The 20,147-nt window shown below is 42.0% G+C and overlaps 1 protein-coding gene across 5 annotated transcripts; it reads left to right on the top strand.

Annotated features, from left to right (window-relative positions):
* Positions 1 to 1,172: 1,172 nt before the first annotated feature.
* PPP1R2 (protein phosphatase 1 regulatory inhibitor subunit 2) lies at positions 1,173 to 20,054 on the top strand. Of its 5 annotated transcripts, XR_010885015.1 has the most exons (8): positions 1,173 to 1,393; positions 7,944 to 8,051; positions 8,552 to 8,632; positions 8,931 to 9,034; positions 10,292 to 10,468; positions 11,710 to 11,921; positions 13,513 to 13,563; positions 14,939 to 18,442. XR_010885015.1 is itself a non-coding variant. In XM_067301825.1 (7 exons), exons 1-6 carry the CDS (start codon positions 1,236 to 1,238, stop codon positions 13,515 to 13,517), a joined length of 633 nt encoding a protein of 210 aa, XP_067157926.1. In that variant the 5' UTR covers positions 1,173 to 1,235; the 3' UTR covers positions 13,518 to 13,563; positions 14,939 to 16,381. The 5 variants fall into 5 exon arrangements, 3 of the variants coding, with proteins under 3 accessions (XP_067157926.1, XP_067157923.1, XP_067157925.1); XR_010885016.1 differs by lacking the exons at positions 13,513 to 13,563; positions 14,939 to 18,442 and adding an exon at positions 12,656 to 13,502; XM_067301825.1 differs by lacking the exon at positions 11,710 to 11,921 and having other exon boundaries at positions 14,939 to 16,381.
* Positions 20,055 to 20,147: the final 93 nt, after the last annotated feature.

Genomic DNA, 20,147 nt, shown 5'->3' with positions numbered 1-20,147 from the left:
CAAAATGCAATTCCTGCATCTTCATCCTGCCCTGTGGTGCCAGGCTAACAAGGGACAAGCCCAGGCCCGGGCGTGCGCACAGCCCCACAAAAATCCCCCCACGCCGTTTGAGAGCAAAAGAAATCCCACCGAGACCGCGTGCACCCGGAGGGGAACGGACAGACTCGCAGGGGAAACGCCATGGCCAAGCTGCGAGCTCTCGCTGAACGTCCCGGGGGCAAAGCACCGCTGCCCCTCGGCCGTGCCGGCACCTCCCCGGCGCGCGGGCCCGCGCAGCCCCCGCCTGCCTCCTCGGGGGCTCAGACGCACCCAGCCTGAAGGTTTGTGGTGCTTCTCCCTATGTTAATTCTGAACGTTTTCACTGCTTCAGATCCTAATGTCAAAGCTCCACAAGTCGGGGCCAGCCAAATCCCCGTGCTGCCAGCTGGCTGAGCCCCGGCTGGGACCCTGCGGCTCCCCCAGACAGGTGCCCACCCCGCCTTGGCCCCGGCGGCTGTAGGGCCTGCTGGGAAACCCAAGCGCTTTACCTACAGGCGGACACCCTCGATGTCTGAGCCCTGCGGGTGCCACCCAGGCCCCCTCCTTGTCTCATGGAGACACAAGAAAGGCCCGGCTGTGCTGCAAACACCGCGATGCTGGGGCACTGCAGCGGCTGTGACATCTCTGCATCACATCACCTGAAGGGGCCTTTGGGGACATCACGCAGGGGCCCGCATGGTGCAGCGGCAGCCTTTCCCTGCAAGAAACAGCGCACACCTGTGCGCCAGCAAGGGCATGCGTGCAAGACCCCCTGCGTGTGCAAGAGCCCCACGCACGTGCAAAAGCCCCGCAGCTGTGCCTGAACCTCCTGCGTGCGAAACCCCCCAAGCACAGGCACGAGCCCCGCACGCACGGGTGAATCCGCCTGTGTGCAAGACCCCAGCGAGCGCGCCCGACCACCGCGCGCGCCCCTCGCACTCAGCCCCACTCGGGGCGGGGCGGGGCGGGGCGGGCGGCCGCGCAGGCGCACAGCAGCCGGGGGCGGGCGGGGCAGCAGCGCGCTCCGCCGGCCGCCAGGGGGCGGAGCGATAGCGGCGGGCCGAGCGCCGCGCGGCGCGGCGCGGGGCGGTTGTGACGCACGGGGCGGTTGTGACGCACGAGGTGGGGCGGGCTGAGGCGGCAGTGGCGGCGGCGGCGGCGGACCTGCTCCCGGAGCCGCTCCCGTCCCGCAGCCGGGCGAGCGGCGCGGCGCGGCCATGGAGGCGCCCTCGGTGCCGGCCGCCTCCACGTCGGGCGCGGCGGGGCGCGGGCCCATCAGGGGCATCCTGAAGAAGGGCGGCAGCACGCTGTCGGCGGGGGGCGCGGCCCCCGGGGCGCGGCGGGCCAGCCCGGCCCGCGACGAGGACGAGCACGGGTGAGGGCCGCGCCCGGCCCCGGCCCCTCTCGGCGGGGCGGCGGCGGGCCCGGGGCGGGGGCGGCGGGCCGGGCCTCGGGCCTCCTCTGCGGGGCCCTGGCGCCCCGCGTGCCCCGGGGAGGGGAGGCCGCGGGGGCTCCAGCCCCGGGGCTGTGTCTGAGCCGCGGCCTGTGCGGCGTGGTCTCGGCGGGGACTTCGTGGGCTGTTGCGTTTTTCAGTGGCGGCCTTAGGTTGGCGGGTAGCAGCGTGCGGACAAGTTAGGGGACCATCCCCTAGGGAGGCATCTGGGCGGTACGGAGCGCCTGCTGCGGCCTGCTCTCCTGCCTCGCGCTTGCCACTGGAAGGTGCTTGGGGGAAGAGTGTCGGGAAGGGGGACAAGGCTGGGGCAGGCTCCCCGTAAGCTGTGTGCTCTGGGCATTCGGTGTTTTAGAGGCAGCCTGAGCAGGGGGCTGCGTCTGGGTTGTTTTGTTTAATAAGCTGCCAGGGAGCCTGCGCTTCGCGCGTTTCAACAGTGCTCTGAAACCCTTTGTGTGTCTGCTGCCAGAAGCTCCCCTGGAAAAAATTCCATGTGTGGGAGGTCACACAGTGGAAACATCGTGGCGAGGCCCTGGCTTCTGGGTGTGGGAGGATGCGGCACAGTTTGAAACATGGGTCTGTGGTAAGAAGGTAGACGCTGATAAGGGCTGTGGGTGTGAAAGTGAGAGGGCTGCGGGAAGGAGGGCAGAATTACCCTGGTCGTGACTGTTACCGAGAGTATGAGCTGGCTGTGCAGTGTGGCAACTAAAAGAGCTCATGTGGTTCTTTGCTGTTTATGGAACACGAACAGAAGTAAAATTACGTTTAAAAGTTTTTCCAAAAAGACAATTGACAAATGGGAAGGTTTTCAATTGCTAGAAAAATAAGGTGCAGTTTGGGAAAATATACTTTGCTGTGGGAGACTTAGTCATCTCCTCAAAGGTAGTCTGTGGGGAGAAGACTTCTGCTGGATGGAAACATAAGTAAGATCTGTTCTTGGTCATCCAAGATTCATCTTCAAAGATCTCACACTTGCGAATATGCACTGGTGAAGTGACTTGTATTTTTAATGATGAGAAAATCTTGGTTTAATTGTAGCAGAGTTAGTCCAAATATAAAAGAAGTGGTCTTTAGCCAGCCAACAGGAGAGTAGCTGTCCTTGACCAGGAAAAATCTCTGCATTAGTCCTGATGTTTTCACCGAGTACATGCTGCCTGGTGTAGCTCCAAGATTCCGTAGTGTTGTGATGACCAGGGTTAGACCTGAACTCCCTGTTTATAAAACTGCTCTTGACAGTGTTCTTCATTTGGGACCTCACTCAGTATTGTAAGAAGAGGTATAATAAATAAACATGCAAATTTTGTTTATTATGCTAGTGTTCCTTTTCCTCTTGGCCTAGTTAAGTCATGAATATAGTTCCTACCTAGCAGAGTTAAGACTAAAAGTTTTTCATTTGCGATATTGCCTCTATTGAATGCTTCTGCTTTCCAGGGAGAAGTTAATGCAACTGAAGGAATGAGATAATGTTTTTGAAGGAGGTGAATGTCAGTGGCAATATCTTACACGAATGTTATCTTTCTGTTTTCCAGTTTTAATATGATGTAACACAAGGTGTTTACTACCACACCTAACCTCAAGTTAAACTGGTTGTTAGTAGCCTAATATTCTATGATTTCTTTGTACCATTTTGTAGAATGATCATAAATTAGAGTACAAACTAATGAGCTGTGTATATAGTATAGCTGTTTATAGTACACAGTAATTTCTTGTGATGCAGTTAAATGGGCAGGAATCCAGTTCCTATTTCCTGTCTACCAATGCAAGTCAGTAAATGCGTTATTAAATTAATTCAGAAATTGCCTTGCAAGCTAAAGGATGTTGGCTAAACCTGGCAAATTGTATTGGAAGCTTTCCTGGAAAGATCAATATAGCGCTTTTAAAGCTAGCTTGTGTGCAGATGTTATTTTTGGTTGCCAGCTCTGGCAACTTGATTAAATCTGTGTTATTTTTGACTGTAGCAAAATCATTATTTTTATTTAAAAGAATAACAAATGGTACTGCTGTGATCTTCTTTTTAAGATTAAAAACTAGTTTATAAACTAAGGCATCTGTTTACTAGGTGCATTTCTATTAGCAGCCTCTGCTTAGTCCTAATATTGAAATTCATAGCTGCAGGTGAAGGAACTCATTGTTTCAGCTATCTTCTTCTAAAACACTAGGTTCAGGAGAGGTCTCGTGTTCACATCATTGTTGACTGCACCGTTGCTAGTGGTGGTTAAAATCTCTGGAAAACTTCCTTAATAAAGGCATGATGCAAGAGCAAAGCTTGTGAAACTGGGACACCACTAGGATGGCACCCTAAGAGCTAACATCATAGTTTAATGGCAGATACGTTCATGGCATTATTGCTGTACGGCGTTATTTACCTTGAGGCTCTGGTAAGAGCCTGTGAAGGCTCTGGTCTGGCATTTTACAAAGTAACTAAGTGTGCCTTTGTGTGTGTATTTAGCTGAACCCAATTCCTTGATGTGTTTTGCAGTGCAGTCCTGCAGGCAGCGGTGTTGGCACAAACAGGAGAAGGGTCTGCTTTGGTAGGAGCAAGCGAGGCGTGAGAGGTGTTCCTTAGAGTAGTATTGCTGCAGGGGCCTCTGACCTATCAAGGTGCAATCTCAAAATAAATGCTTATTTAAATATTTAAAACTGAGAATACAGATGAGCGCTTCTGGCGTTTTTCATTTTTCAAATCTGATTTTACTAAGGAAGATGAGAGTTCATATTTTTATATCTGAAGCAATGTCAGGAAGCATTTTCCTGTGATGATCCTAACCTTGTGTCATCAATTCTATGCTGCTCTGGCATGCCTAAGCATGCTAAATTAGAGACAATAAAGGAAGGTGTGGGTTTTTTAGAATAGTTAGTCACCCTCATGTGAAGACTTTTTACACTGAGGGGTGAAATGACATGACCATTAATGATACTTTTTTCCTAGCTGAATTTTAAATTTGTTTTTTGGGAGGTGTTCCACAGCCAAGGCTTTTAATGTTGGTATGTAAGTTAAAAGAAATGAATGCTAAAAACCAAACCACTAAAATCTTCTTCAATCTTGTGTTTATAAATTACTGAATTACAGTCTGTAGATTGTTTAATTTCAAGCCTAGTGTATGCCAAAAAGTTTTGCTAAGGATGCCAATATTATTGCTAAGTATTCAGTTGCGAACACAGGCAGTTTAAACGTCAGTGGATGAAGCAGTTACCTTCTCTATCTGTCCTTGCTTCTACAAATTCTAGTATTAGGGTTGTTAGAGCTGTCTAGTTTTGTGCTAGTTCTGTGACAATGAACGTAGCATGCTAAAGTAGTAAAGTACAGAGGGAGAAGAGAAGCAAGATACTGATGTCTCATACAGATGTATTTCAACATCGCTACTAGTTCTAGACAACTAAAATATACTTTTCTCACCTGGGGCGTTGCTGTCTAGGGTGCTTTTCCCAGCACTGAGGTGTCTGGGAATTGTTCTTGCTGCTGTTGACCAGAAGTTGATCTTGCTCTTTCCCTTTGCACTAGAGAAAGAGTGCTCAGGCCTGTTCTCCAGCAGAGTTTGTTTCTCTGCCCCTTTGCTACAGGATAGCGATGAATTGTCCCCATCAGACAACCAAAGCAGTGGAATTATCTGCTCTTGTTCGTCCCAAATGCACAAGTGGCCTGATTCCAAGCCCAGGGAAATGTATGCACACATTTTCTTCAGAATCTTTTTTCCAGGGTACAGTTTAGGCTGCTTGAACAAACAAAGCAAAAAATAAGCACAAACTCAGCAAATGAGTTGTGGGGAAAAAACAGGAACCCTTGTCAGAGCCTTTTTGCTTTTGTAGTCCCTGGTCTTGGTTTTTATTGAATACATGCTTGAGTCCCCTGATATCACTTCATGTGGCTCCTTGTGGTGAATAAATGTAGTCAGTTTGCCTGTAGTTGGGATGCTTCATGAGTCTTTGTCCTGCCTTTAGCAATCCAGCTGCTGATCCATTTCTGGTAATTCTGTGCCTCTTGATCTTGTGGAATGGATCCCATTATCACAGTTCTCCAGCCATGCTTAGTACAGCATGTAGAGCATGGGAAGATTTCCTGCATTAGCCGTAGAAGAAGCAGGCAGGTCAACATCTCCTGCAGGGTCAAGTTTTAGTTGGAATTGCAAGAATGAAGACTAATTTTTGGGCTTTGCAAGTCAGCTGCACTCCAAGTTCAGTCTCAGAGCTTGGAGCAACACATCAAATGAGATTCTGAGTTCACAGCTGTTTCCTGACCCTCCTTGTCAGGGGATTTTTTAGGTCCTCATTCTCACTCCCATTCCCTCATTTAGATCATTTGACTCCCAATTCCCAGTTACCATTGTCTGCTATTCTCCTCCAGACTGGGCTAGAAACTCTAGCCTTTCCTCTGTTTGAGGACTGCATATTTTTATGTGGAGGCACAAGCAGATAGTCCATGATGTTGTCTGCCCTTTGTTCCTGCTGCTTCCCTTGCACAGGCACTCGTGCTTGTCAGATTCTGCTGTGAGCCAGATCAGGAATCTAAAACTGGCAGAAAATCAGTCTTACAAAAATTACTTTTTTTGGGGGGGGTGAGGGGGGGAAGGCTACTTGATGCAGTGTTTCTCTTACTTTTTTGCCTGTGCCTGTGGAGCCAGACAGTGAACAAGTTCAGGGAGCTCAGCTGAGCAGCAAACAACCTTAAAAAAAATGGTTAGCTTCCTGTTGAATTAGTGTATGAGTGCTGGTGCAAAGGAGGCAACGAGATCACGTGGCCAGGCAGAAGCCTTGGCTTTGTGCACTCTGAGGCAAGGGCAGTGAGCACAAAGGCATGTGTTAGGAGTTTCTCCCATCTGTCTTATTTCCTCTTAAATTAAGCTCTATCCCTTTATGGGGACTGCAAACCGTTGTCCTACTGCTGTGACTGGTAAAAATTCTCAGGTACTCAATATGGAACCATATTATCATCTCATGTTAGTCATAGATGAACTTCAAGCAGATGTTTGGCTGATGTTTAATTAGTGAATTTAGACTCCCAAGTAGGTGATATGAATAACTGGCATTTCTAGACCTACAGTTCTTGCTTTGTCATCATCAAGCTTGTGACTCTCCACCCTGCCAAACATATCAGAGCAGACAATCTGGCTAATGTTTTGTCCATTCAGATTGTAATCCTTGTGTTGCAAATTGAACAAAATGGTTAAATAGATGTGAAACCTCAAACATGAGGGTTTGGCATGGGTTGGTATATGGTAAGGTGATTGGGCTCACTTATTTGTATGCACTGATAATTATAGGTTTGTAGTACATAGCATTTGGCGTGAACTCCACTTCTATATTTTTTTCTCTTTAACAAATTTTTTTGCGTTGTATTGTACGTGGTGCTCTCCATAAATGTATAATTTAGTTTATACTGAGAATTGTTTGATCAGTGTCTCTGTTTTACAGATGGTGTTCTGCTCATAAGCATCTGTATTACTGAGACTGAATATCTTTTCAAAACTGGTAACTTGTTATTAGAACAGTGTGTGTTTAAGTAAGAGTAGTTAAGTTAAATTTGTTTAACCAAAAAAACCCACCAAACCTAAAACCCTGTACCATTTTCTCCCTTAAATCATAATTTACATTTCAGGCATATGTTAACAGACAAGCTAATATTAAATGGTGGAATTACTTTTAATATTCTAAAGTTAAATTTTGTGGATTAGTCTAAGGGAAAGACCATGGCAATTGCTTGCTTTGTGGCTTGCATATTTTGTTGCTCTGGGTGTTTTTGTTTCTGCATATATATATATATATATATACACACACATGTACACATATATACATAAAATGGTACATTCTCTAATTAGTCAAGGAAATTCTAAGTAATGCATGATCGCTAGTGGGTGTCTGTGTAAGGTATGAAACTCCTGTGGCTTAATTACAGCAGTTGGTTTCATTTGATGATTCCAGATTAGGGTGACAAATGCAGTATTAAAACCCAGCAGTTCAGTGGTACTTGTTTTACTGCAGTAAGTTATTTGTTAGTTGGTGCTGTTCGTGCAACAGTTTCACTAATAATCATAGCAGCTGACTGAGCAGAAGTCAGGGGAAGTTACTTGGTTTTGTTAGTGTTGTGGGTTGTAATAAGAGGAAGACTAATTTGCCTGTGACTTGTAACAAGAGCAGACAGTTAATGGGCAGTGATTGAACAGGACTGGTCGTCTCTTGGGGTGGGGGGGAAATGTGTGTGTGTGTGTGTTTGTATGTGAGTATATTTATAAAGCCCTAAATTCATTTAGCTATTGTGAGTTGGTAGGGAAAGAGTTGTAAAGTTGCACTCATAATTTGTTGTGACTTGGTGTTTAATAATCACGTTTACACTTTGAACAAGCCTGTGTGTCATAACAATGTTCTTTTTGAATAGAATGTAGTAGAGGGCAAAAGATGTTCTAAAAGTTCCTTTTCTATGGTCAAACAGAAGAAATCATTTTTAGAGTATGAGACAATTAACTTGGCTTTCTGATTTCAGTAAAAAATCCCAGAAGTGGGATGAAATGAACATCATAGCTACGTACCATCCAGCAGGCAAAGATTATGGTTTGATGAAAATAGATGAGCCAAGTACTCCTTATCACAGGTAAGCTTGCCAGACAGCTGTCCTAAATAACTTCAATCTTTGATGCTAGGCAATATAGTAGTAGTTTTGCAGCAAACGTGGCCTTTTGGGTGATGCAATATTTGCTAAAACTATAGCTGATTACCTGACAGGCTGTGCAGTCCTACTGGAAATATGCAACATATTTGAGTTTACAAAGCTGCTAAATAAAGGCTTATAGTTATTGAGCAGTACTACCAGAAAGGATAGGTGAATTTTATAAGGTCTATGTGTATTAGACTTTAGATTATTAATGGAATAAATAAGTCTGAATTGTATTGGTTTTCATTTGACATCTCTCATTTATATAAATATATATAAAGCTGTCATTCATATAAATATTTAAATTAGATTTAGAAAACTCTTAAAGTAATAAAGGAGTCTTTTAATTTAATTGTGTTGCAAGGTTTTGATTGTTATATCAATTAAATTTTGAGCAGCAAGTTATTGATTAAGGCTACTCTCTTTGTTTGCCTTTGAAGCATGGTAGGAGAAGATGATGAGGATGCAGTGAGTGATTCAGAGTCAAATGAACCCTTAAAAGCAGATGTGTTGACTAAAAAGTAAGTATTGTCATAGATAACTGACTAAACGTCAAGATCATTTTATCTTTGTAGAAGCAGTTGCTTTTTGGAAAGATGTTACTGTTCTTAGAAGTCAGACTTTTGCTATCTGCAGTTAAACAAAGTAGTTTTCTGTGCTAATAGTGCCACTGAATGAAAATGATCTCTTGCAGGATGTTAGTACACATAAATGTGGCAAAAACATTGGACAAAGTCTGTATGAGTATCCTGAAATTTAATGTATTTTAGATTGTGAAGACTTGCTTCTTCAGCATTTTCTATTATATGTTTTATGTAGACTAGCAGCTGCAGCTGAAGGTAAGGGACCTAAGATCCTAGCAAAGCAAGAGGAAAGCAGTGAGGAAGAGGATGAGGATGAAGAATTAACACCTGAAGAACGAGGTAGGCATAAGTTATTTTTTTCTTACTGCAAGTAGTTTTAGCTTTTTGGTAAGAAATATTTGGGAAGGAAAGGTAACATCTAGTAGGAAGGTGTTGTCATTTGAAAGTGGAGACATATAGCTTTTCAAAGGTAAGTAAAAGATTAGAAATAAATATCACAGCTGTTCAGGCAGGACTGTTTGGTTTGGGATCCACATATAAAGAGGAAGCTTGCTGCTACTGGATGACCCCTTGTATACAAGTTTAAGGTGTGTAAATTCCTTTAAAGAAACCTGGACTTCTCATATGAGAGGCTTTTTTGTTTTGGGATGAGGGAGTATTCCTTAATGGGGATGCATTTCAGGTAGAATTAACAATTTAATGACTACTGCTGCAATTAAAGCACTACTAATTGCTTAGAAATATATAGATGCTTTTTGTTTTTACGTTAGTTTCAAATCAGCTGGTAGATGGATCTAGCAAGAAAACTATAAATATTCCGAAGCAAATTGTCTCATGCATCTTCAACAGAGATGCTATTCTGCCTTAGCTTGGGCTAGAACATTTTGAGGATGCAGTTGAACAATAACACTTCTAAGGTTTCAAGCTTGTGTTATCTAGCTGTTACTTCTCATCTTTCCTAGCCCCATTCGTCGACTTTGAGCGTGTAACCTTACAATTCTGGTGAGGAAGACAAAAACAGTGTTGGGGCTGCCAAGATGCAGAGTTTAATTTGATTAAAATGAGTTACTGCTAGACCTGTTATGGGAATGTTGGATATATGGAGCGAAGTTAGGCTTCAAGCCGTAGGGAAAATGAAAAATATTTTCTTCTACGCTTGGTAAATGCATCTTTGATAATTGGCCTGTGGTAGTTAGCCAGGAGTCAAGTCAGACATCTGCAGAAGTTCATTTTCTATCATTGATGTCTCAATTTGCCCATATGTTTGCTTAAAATAAGACTTGTGAAACTTTGGAATTTCTTACACGGTTCCTAGCTGCTTCTCTTGGTCAGACTTGCTCTCACTTGCAGACAGGTTCTTTTAATAGCACTCCAGTCATTCCAGTCCATTAGCTATTTAGCCCTTATTATTGGGCTTGTTTGATAGAATATTTCACTGCTTGAAGAACATACTGTGAATTTAAGTGTTGCTTGATGATGTAAAGAATTTATTTTTAAAGTGGGAGTGAAACTGACCTAGTTGATGCTTGTGTGTCTCTGAAGAGAAAATAAGATGATTAAAATATCAGTTCAGTATTTAAATTTGTTTGTCCACAGAAAAGAAGAAACAGTTTGAAATGAAGAGAAAGATGCACTACAATGAAGGGCGAAATATCAAACTGGCAAGACAGCTCATTGCAAAAGAACTACATGGTGAAGATGATGAGGATGAGGATGAAGAGATGCATGATGCTGCAGATGTAGAAACAATGAATACGGAAGCAACTGAACATGGTGAGCTGCTGATTAATCAAAAAGCATGTTTAAGTATTGGCAGTCCTTTCAGCTATTGAAACGTCAATAGACTCAAGTGTAAGAATGAATAGAAAAAGGGAAAATATGTATATAATGCTTAATGTGTAATACTGTGCGCTGTCCTGATAGATTTGCAGAATGCTGCTAAAAACATTAATTTAAGGGTGAGGGCTTTTTTTTTGTGACACAACAGAAAAGCAAGGACCTCTGCTTGAGGCCGGTACTATTTCCACAGCATAATTGACTCTTGGTAGTGAAGCTGCCAGCATCATTTTTAGAGGAAGTGTTCTGTGCAGAATTCTTCAAGCTGTGGCCTCGTGGGAGAGCCTGATGGGTTCACTTCCCATTCTGCTCCCAAACCATCCTGTAGTCAGCAGTGGGAAACCAGCATGACTGCTTCCTCCCTGTTGAGAATAGGATCCTTGTCTTCCTAAGTAAGAACTTCTGTCTATCTTACTGTAACTTAAAACTATGCTGTTAGGACTTCAGTACGTGCTTGTCCTTAAGTGTAACATTCACTTTTACAGTATGGGATAAGCAGCTCGGCCTCCCTCTTAGCTGCTGTAAGAAAGTCTGGGACTTGTAACTGGGAACTGTTTCTGGAACCTGCTTCAGGGCTGTCTCTTGATGTTAATCTGATAGCTAGAGGCTGACACCTTCTCTTCCATCTCTAAGCTTCTCTGAGTGAAAATTGTAGACTATGTAATAAAAGCAGTCTCTGATTTTGTGGTGGCCTTCTGGTGAATAACCACAGCTTTTTAGTTCCCACCTCTATGTGGAACAGCACTTTGAACAAGCTCTTGGCATTAAGAAATGGACATCTCTGCTCATGAGACTAGTGGCAAAGAATCTAAAGTTTGTAAGACTCATTCATCTGTTGCTTGGCAAGGTTGTGAGACATTAGCACAGTCTGCAGACTTGGGAAGATGCTGCATGGGTTTAAATTGGTTCACATTTGCTTTTCACAACAATGTGAACTAAGAACTGTTCTAAAATGAATTTAAATTCTGAACAAGAAGAAGGTGACTTGCAAAGTTGGATTTTTTTTTAAATGTTTCTGTGGATTGCACATTTTAGTTCCACTATTATAAGAGGGCTAATGCCCTCATAATTGCTGGAGGGTCATTTGGTATATGTCTGAGACCCATTAATTGATTGACTTCCTACAGTAATTTATAATATGCCTTAAAATGGCTATTTACTAGAACTTCACTCTCCAGGGGAAAGGAGGGCTCCGGTAGGCATCCTTATGACCTTTCTCCATGGCTTGAAGCTGCCATCTTTCTGCACTCTGGTGTAAAACAGGGAGGCAACTCCGTTCCCCAGCTGCATTCTCCAGTGGAAAGAAGGCACACCTGTGCAGCATTTTTCCATCTCTATTGTTGAAGTCCATTCCACCTTGCCTCATAACCCAGCTTCTGAGCCACCAATGGTAATTATCAATTTTAGACTGCTTATGGCTGATAGACTCCATAAATGTAAGTGCTGGTTTATCAACCCATTAACTCTAACTGGTTCACCTTGACTCCATGGCTTACAGAAACACTTTCCATTAACTTCACGTGTTTCTCAATTTTCCATTTTTGTTTTGTATTACTCTGCTTAACAAAACTTGGTGTTTCACTATCTCCTAATCTCTATGTAAACTATCTTAATTTTTGGTCTGTGTACTTGATCAGTTCTTCAAAGGATAAGTACTGGTCTCACTTTTGTAGTGGCTCATGAATTAAATGGCCTCCAACTTACTGTGTGCAACTCTAGGGTTGGTGAAAGGATGATGGAATCCAGTCAAAACTGTGTTAATAAACATCATCTCCCTGTCTTTCATCACTGCCCACATTTTAAGTTTCCTACATTGAGACTGATGTTCAGAAACATAGCCTTGCAAAAGTAATGTCAAGGTTTTACTGAAATAACCTTTTTGGAGATGATCTCTCTTGATCATTCTCTCATCTTTATTCTGAGGGCTCTTTTCTTATAAATGTTAATTAAATGGTTTTTTGAGCCACAGAGCTTTTTTTGAATAGCTGTTTTTAAAACTTTCTTGGGTTCTTTGCTAATCTGTAGTTTTGGCCATGCTAGGCAATTGGATTTAATCAGTATTTCAATTTGGTTTCCTCCTTTATAGAAGTGGATGAAAATACTATTAATATTCTTGTCCCTAAGCTTCTCCCTTTAGGACTGTGAGCATATCAAGATGCTTTTCGATCATTTTGAAACTATGTGGAAAGATTGCTCATCTGGATATCCTTCAAAGAGCTCTTCAGCTGCAAATCATTGTATTTTAATGTGCTTTTTTAGAGCAGAGAAGGAGAGTTTTCTTTACTCAGTGTATTGGCTGAAGTTATCTGGTAGTGCAGGAGATCCCACCTGTGAGGACTTATTTTGGCTTCAGTCTATTAAACTGACTAACAGCTTGGATGTTTTCTTTTGAACAACAGTGGAAATGTCTGCCTTTTTCTGTATGTTATTTTGTAGCTACATTTTGATTATTTCTTTCATTCGACTTCAATTCTTTTGAAGCTGTGGAAATCATCTGTTGATGTGGCTACCACTCACATATTAGGTCTCGGACTGTGTGTAAATTTATGTAAGTAAGAACTGGCATTCAGGGTCTATTTCTTCTGCTGGAATAATGTGCCTTTTTTATAGTACTGATGATTGTTCCAGGTAAAGATGTGACCTAAGAGTGGTCTCTTGGTAGTCTGTTGTGAATTTGGGGTTCCACTGGCTCCTGGATTGTTATTCAGGCGATTTGAGAGCCTCTTATCGTTTGGAATTTGTCTGTCCATGAAGATCCCTTAAAGGTTCTGTGCTTTTCTTATCAGATGCTCCTTTCCACCCTCTAATCCTGCCTGTTTGTTTGTTTGTTTGAGTAAAACTAGCAGTGCTCCTGATTTCTACAAATCCTTTTTGTTATGTCTGTGCTGAGAAAGGGGCTAATGTCTTAGGACAGGTTTTTAAGAAGGCTTCTGTCAGGTGCCACCAAGACCGCTAATACAAGTTGCCCTTCTTGGTTACAGACTGAGATTTCTTGCTGATTGAAATGAAGATGGCCAGTCCAGTCAGTAATGGTGAGAACTGTTCGTATGTTTTTGCCCCTATATTTATCCTGGGCTAGCAAGCGTTTTCAGTGGATGGGTCATTCCTTTCTTGCCTCAAGTAGCTGTGCCTTATCTGTGCATACAGATACTACCAGTGAAGCTTTCTGGAGGAAAAGCACCATGTTAAAGTTGCAATAGACTGCTTTGGGATTGCTTGCTTCAGCACTTCAGCTTCTTTAGAATTTCTCTGGCTACGCCCAATTTATGACTCCATGAACAATGTGATAGACTTTGCCAGCAAAATAGTGACCTTCATCCCTTTCCACAAACGTTTTTCCTTTAAAAATTCTCTTTGAGATTAGTGAAAGAAAGATTCCTGATACAGGTTGATTTCTGCATGAGGACTTCAGTGCAGACTTGATTTTACTCCTGCTGTACAAAAGCTTATTTCCTCAGAAGATACAAGGGAGTGATCTGCAGCAATTCAACTGACAAGCAGTAAAACTGTTGTCCTCCGCTTATGGTGCATTTAGCTATTCATTGCTATGATAACCCTGCTCAGATACTGTGATCAGCTTAGCTGTCAGCTGACTGGGTGTGCTCTTTTGGCCTTTGGTAGATACAGAATGCATTGTGTTTTCTTAAACCATAGTCATCATCATCATCATAAAGATGACTTAAGTGAGAAGGCCAGGAGCATACACAAATTAGTTTTGCTTGTCACCTATACTATTCACTTGTTAAACTGCACATGTGACTAAGTCTAACTCATGCCCAAGCCTAACTGGCCCTTTTTTAGAAAGGAAGATCATCTGGACTTGGCTTTCTCTGGTCTTTGTTTTATGCCACTGAATATTTTTCTCCTTTAAAGCAGAATTAGAGTTGGCTTTTTCATAGTAAAAGCTCTGAGAAGGAACCTTCTCTTTATTGCCTTCTACCCTGTAGTACATAAGATCTTTGGTTCTAAACCGTTACTTTAATGATTTCTTGAACAACACAACAGACTGCTCCATTTATTAGCTTGTTTTGGTTTAAAATGTCTCATCTGGAATTGAAATTTGACCTGAAGAACTTGTGTTTCAGGAACTTATGTTAGTTTTGCACATTGGTATCTCTAACTCTTGGGCTAATTGCTCCAGGGGTGGCCAGCATTCAGTGCTGCTGTGGTATGCAGAACAATAGTGTTGGCCACTTCTTCAGAATGTGAGGGTGAAATAACTGTTTTAGAGGTTTCTGCACTCTTGGACTAAAAGCATATGTAGGCTGTGAAGATGGGACATGCTTCTGGGCTGACAAACATTACCTGTGGGGAAACAAAGATGATTTCAGCAGATTTTTTTTTTTTTTTGAAAATACTCAATGAACATGAATAGTTATCTATTCTTGTAATCTCTTTTTTATGCAGCACATGCTACTAGTGACCAGCTGGGAAGTAGAGCACACAGCATAGAAGAAATCTGTCCAGAACTGTAACTGCTTGTCAAAGACAAATATAAACACTGCTTCATGATTTTTTGCAATTATGGCTCTTAAATATCAAGAAGCATATCAGTTACAATGTTGTATTGCCAAGAATGTTAATTTTAGACTTGTCCATTAGGCAGAAAAAACTGTCTAACTGATTTATTCTTGTGCCTAGTATTTCATGGAGAATACTGCTTCATAATCTGTTCAACCAGAATGGCATTCCCTGTATGTATAACGCTGATTATCTTGCGTAATGTACTGTTACTCTTCATGCTTTGAAACACAGGCAGTATCTTTGTTTTTTTCACTATTTATTTGACAGTGTTCTAGGTATGGTATCTCCTATGAAAGGGTTTGGAGTTCAAGAGCCAAACGGTACAGCATACATTGGATTGACATGCAAGCTATTTATCAGATGTATTAAGCAGTTTAAAAAGGGATTATTTAAGTTTTACAACTTTTTTGTAGAATTTTGACCTGTTAATCTAGATTTCAGTATGTTATTACCTGTATTTTCCCAGTCTCTAGAAAAAGAGTTGTATTATTTTTAAGAGCTGTGTTTGGAATCAATTACTAGTTTCTGACTAAGGCAGTACTAACTTCTGGTGGAGGGATGTTTTTACACTGGAAATGCGCTAACTTGAACTTTGCGTTTAACTGTCATCTATCTTTTCCATTGGGACTGGATTTTTTTGGAGCTCTCTTGGTTATCTTGAGTATATGGAAGTTCCCTCCAACTTTTCTTTTTAAAACCACACCAACTGTCACTCTTCTTGCTCTTGTCTCAAACTTTTGGACTTTTCCAGTTGCATGAAGAATAAATATTTACCTGAAGTAAAACACCCATTTAGGAGGAAATTCACGTCAGGACTGGGGAGACGGGATGGATTTAGGCTCTGTCTGCTCTTTATATAAAGATAACTGCTGATGATCTCATACCCTCTTGGGGTTTGCACCCTCTATACTGAAAACCACTGGTCTAAATCTTTCTGGATCCGATGTAACATGCAGCAGCTGCTTTTGCAAATGAAGGCTGTTTGAAAGGATAGAATGCCTAATTCAAATGCTGTTTACAATGTAGTTGGATAGCCCCTGTAAAGAGGGATTTTTGAACCTCCAAATTACTGTAAACAACTTCCCACTCAATGGATTTTGACTGGTGAATGTTATAGTATTCAAAATAGTTCTTGGTTTTTATTACACAAATGAAGTATACACTTAAGCTTTAGCTTGGTTATGGAATACATTGTATATCTTAATTTTGATCTGAATTTGATATGTTGCAAAAATCCATATAATTATATGGAACTATTTTAAAATGTCTTTTTGTCCACTGTATATGTGAAGTTTGAATAAAGGAATGAAAGTTATTTTACAGTTATCTGTGTTCTCAAGTGTGAGCTTTCGTGAAATCCCAGAACATGTTGAGAATGAATAAAGCAGTGGGATGAATCATTGAAAGATATTATGCAGGAATAATTCATTAGAATAGATATATTGCCAAAGATATCTGTGAGCTGTGCTAAGTGGGTGTAGTGGTGTGTGCCTTTCCTAAATCTCTTTTCTCCTTAGCAGGTAACAGGATTGCCAGCTGTGGGATATTTAGTCTAGCTTCTAAAGACCTGAATCAGAACTAAGAGCATCTTTTCACAAGAAAGAGTTGAACTCTTGATTCAATCCAGTGTGGTGATGCTACCTTTTCAGTAATAGTGAGTGCTGTTTCTTCTTGTATCAAACATGGTAATTTCTACAGAATAAGCAGGGCCAAAGAGTGAGCATTTTAACACTTCTGACTTCCAAAGTCATTTATTGTAGCTTTAAGCTTGGCTCACAAATACAGGATTTCAAAATCTAAAGTTTACATTGTGTATATGTTAGTTTGCAGTGCTCAGACTGCTGCTATGTCTGCATGGCTCTGTGCAGACTGACCTGTTTTTCAGATCAGCTGGCTGATGGCCTGCTCTGCTTCAGCCAAAGCAGTAAGTCCTACTGAGCGATTAATATCACTCAGCAATGCTGTGTGACTTTCAGATTGGAGTAAATGGGTCAAGATTTTGACTGATGTGGATGAGTAATGCAGATGTCTTCTTTGATGCTGCAAGACAGACTACTTGCTCTTAGTGATGACGTCAAGCAGTGGCTGTACCCAAAATTGGGGCAGAAACCATCAGAAGCAGCTCTTATCTGAGCAAACGTCCTCCTTCCCCCTCTACTTCCTTTCTGTGGTTGTCCAGGACCTCATTTTCATTTAGTGCTCGGTGAGGGTACTTTACACCCTACAGTGCCCGGGAAGCATTGTGTTTAACAAACAAAACCTTTGCCATGTTTCAGTAAAGACCTTTTCTGTAATGGTTTCCAAAATCCTAGATGAAATGAGGATGTAGCTGTGGGGGAGGTACAGTACATGCAAATGCATGAAGCTGGTTTTGAATGAGACTCAACATCATCGTTCAGATTCATTCGGATCATTTGTCCCTTCATCATTCAGGTGATGTTAAGCTGTTTGGGTGATCTCCCCTTCTCTATGTCACCAAGCCTCAAGTTTTAGTTAGATGCTATTTTGTTATAACTTATGTTGATTTTAGTTATGGGCTTTATTAAAGCTTTTATAGCCTTTTTCACTTTTTTCAGTGAAAACAAAAATACTGTTCATACTTCTGCTTCATCTCACTCATCTGGAATGCAACCTGATGGACCTGATGCTTCTGTACCTGAGGGTTCATTTAACTGAGAGGCTGATTACTTGATTTTATCCAGCCTTTTACGCCTTCATGCATTTTAAAGGCTAAAATATCTGTAGTTACTGACAAGTAAACTTAGCTACTCTGTACAGCTTTTATTACAGAGGGATATCTGACTTCCTTGTATTTTGGAAATATTAATTATAGCTCCCTGTTGAATGGGAGCAAAATAAATGCCTCTCCTCCTTTTACATTGGATAGGGATTTAGATTGCATGGAGTTTTTAATATTGTGGTGCTTTTGGCAAAAGCTCAGTCACACAGCAATGAGTGGTGTAAAGAGGAAACAGAATACCCTTCCTCCCCCCCCACCCCCCAATATGTGGAAATTGAGCCCTACAGCATCATAATTGTGAGGCTTCTCACACAGGTTTATTTTAGTCCTTAGGAAGCATCATATTTAGAGGAAATATTTTTAATGTGCTCCTGATTGGATGATCACTCACAAATAACAGGGTTAACTGTTGTTTATTTTTTTTTAACCTTATCACACTGAATGGTACCCAGTTCATAGAAATCAGATGTATTTTTTACAGCTCTCTAGCCCTCGTATTGAAATTGTATAATCTTCCCAGAACAGTTTCCGTTATATGCTTTTTGTGGTATTTATTATGATACAGTCTCACAAATGTACTTACTTTGTTCGAAATCAGTATTAAGCGTCACAAAGTAAATAAAACTGTTCCCTTCTTTACTGCCTTATGGCACTAGTAGATGTATTGGATTGACTTCAACAGCTTTTTAAAAAACCTGGCAGCTTTTATGATGTTTGCAGGTGGGCTTATAAATGAGTATTTAAACCAATATTGTAGTTTCCTCACCACTGCGAAGGAGGAAGGTCTCTTGAATATTTCAGTGTAGATTTGGTGTACTTTAGTTTGTATGCATTTTCAAATTTTGCATATTGCCGGACCACTGAAACATGAGGATAGATCTGGGAACCTCAATTAAGAATTTAAGATAGCAGTCCCACAGAAAAAGGTTGTGTTTTTCATGGTAATTTCTGTGTGTCGTAGGATTAAAGCATGGCTCTGGTCTTTTGTCTACATGGTCAGCATTGAGTAATCACTCACTTGAATTGAGTAATGAAGAGTGACTAACACCAACTACTCCTGAGGAAGCAATATTGTATTCCAAAAGAGCTGGGCTCTCTAAATTGCACACTTAAATTGAAAAGTGGATTTCACAATGTAAATGCAGCCTGGATGATACAAAGATTTCTTAACCTGCTACTTGTTCTGCGTGAAGAGACAGCTCATGAAAACATACAGTCATTTCACATTGGTTTGGATCTGACATTTCACTAATCTTAAAAACAACAACAACAAAAGACACCCTCCTAAACCACAGCCAACTAACTCAAAAAGCTTCAGTTGGTCTCTGTGAAAGGACACTGTAATAAAAGTTAGGATAGTATAGTTAGAGCAGGCATTTGAGCTGTTTTCAGGAGAGAAGCCTTATGTGCAATTTCTCCTTGTGAGACCAAAGGGAAGTCGGGGAGAGAGAAGGGCTAGGGCAAGAAAACTGGAAGGGGATAAAAGATGAACAGGTGAAACGTGGGCTGGAAGAGTGCCCATCCTGCGGCGTGCGCCTGCCCCGGGCTGCTCGGCGGTGGGAGTGCGGGTCTGTGCAGAGCCGAGCGCGCGACGGCCCCGGGGCGCGAGGGGCGGTGAGTGAATGGCATCAGCCGCAGCTGGCTCTCAGCACCGTGACTGCGGGATTTGGCCCTGACTTGGCACGACGTCGTGTTGTCTTTGCCACAATTAACTTGAGCTAGCAATTTACACTCTGTCCCTGCCTTTGATAATTTGCAATGAGGGCTGATGCAACTTTTTCTTTGTGATTTTTACAGCTGGGAACAGTATGTAGTGCCAAAACTTGTTAAAGCTATTTTTCTCACTGTTTTCTCTCTTAAAGGATCAGGGATCAGGAATAAAGTTCTGCAGTCCTTCATTACAAAGAGGGGGATGGGACCAGCTGGGTCCTTTTCGCTGTATCCGTGATGCAGCTGTTCTGCTGTCTGAAAAGTCTTGAAAAAATACTCTCAGGCAGAAGTTGTGTACGAATCCCCAAAAGGCATGCTTGATATTCTTTCCATAGAAAAAAATTCTGCTGTTGAAGTTTCTCCTTCAAAAACAACTTCAAATCTCCGGTAAGTAACACACACTTAAAAAGTGTATGAACTATTTCCAGTGTCTAGAACTTCAAAATAAATACGGTTGAGAGTGGAGCCGTAGCTTCTCCAAGGTGGGTTGAAAAGTTGTTCCTGCATCATGCAAATGTGCAGAACTGTCAGTGGCAGAAATAAAAAAAATTGTAAAACTTCCACCTATAAAGATCGTTTTATTTTCCGTGATGCATCAGGAAGAGGAACACCACTAGGTGAAGTAAGGACAAACGGCTGCGT

Source organism: Apteryx mantelli, chromosome 9, assembly GCF_036417845.1.
Source record: "Apteryx mantelli isolate bAptMan1 chromosome 9, bAptMan1.hap1, whole genome shotgun sequence".
Classification (NCBI taxonomy): Eukaryota; Metazoa; Chordata; class Aves; order Apterygiformes; family Apterygidae; genus Apteryx; species Apteryx mantelli.
Note: the sequence above shows the minus strand (reverse complement) of the source record. Positions and strands in the feature narration are given on the sequence as shown.

Excerpts from the sequence above, each read along its gene's own strand:
- PPP1R2 (XM_067301822.1), top strand. The coding sequence starts at position 1,236 with ATGGAGGCGCCCTCGGTGCCGGCCGCCTCCACGTCGGGCGCGGCGGGG. Across the intron at positions 1,394-7,943 it reads CGCGACGAGGACGAGCACGG|TAAAAAATCCCAGAAGTGGG; the intron begins GTGAGGGCCGCG and ends TTCTGATTTCAG. Across the intron at positions 9,035-10,291 it reads ATTAACACCTGAAGAACGAG|AAAAGAAGAAACAGTTTGAA; the intron begins GTAGGCATAAGT and ends GTTTGTCCACAG.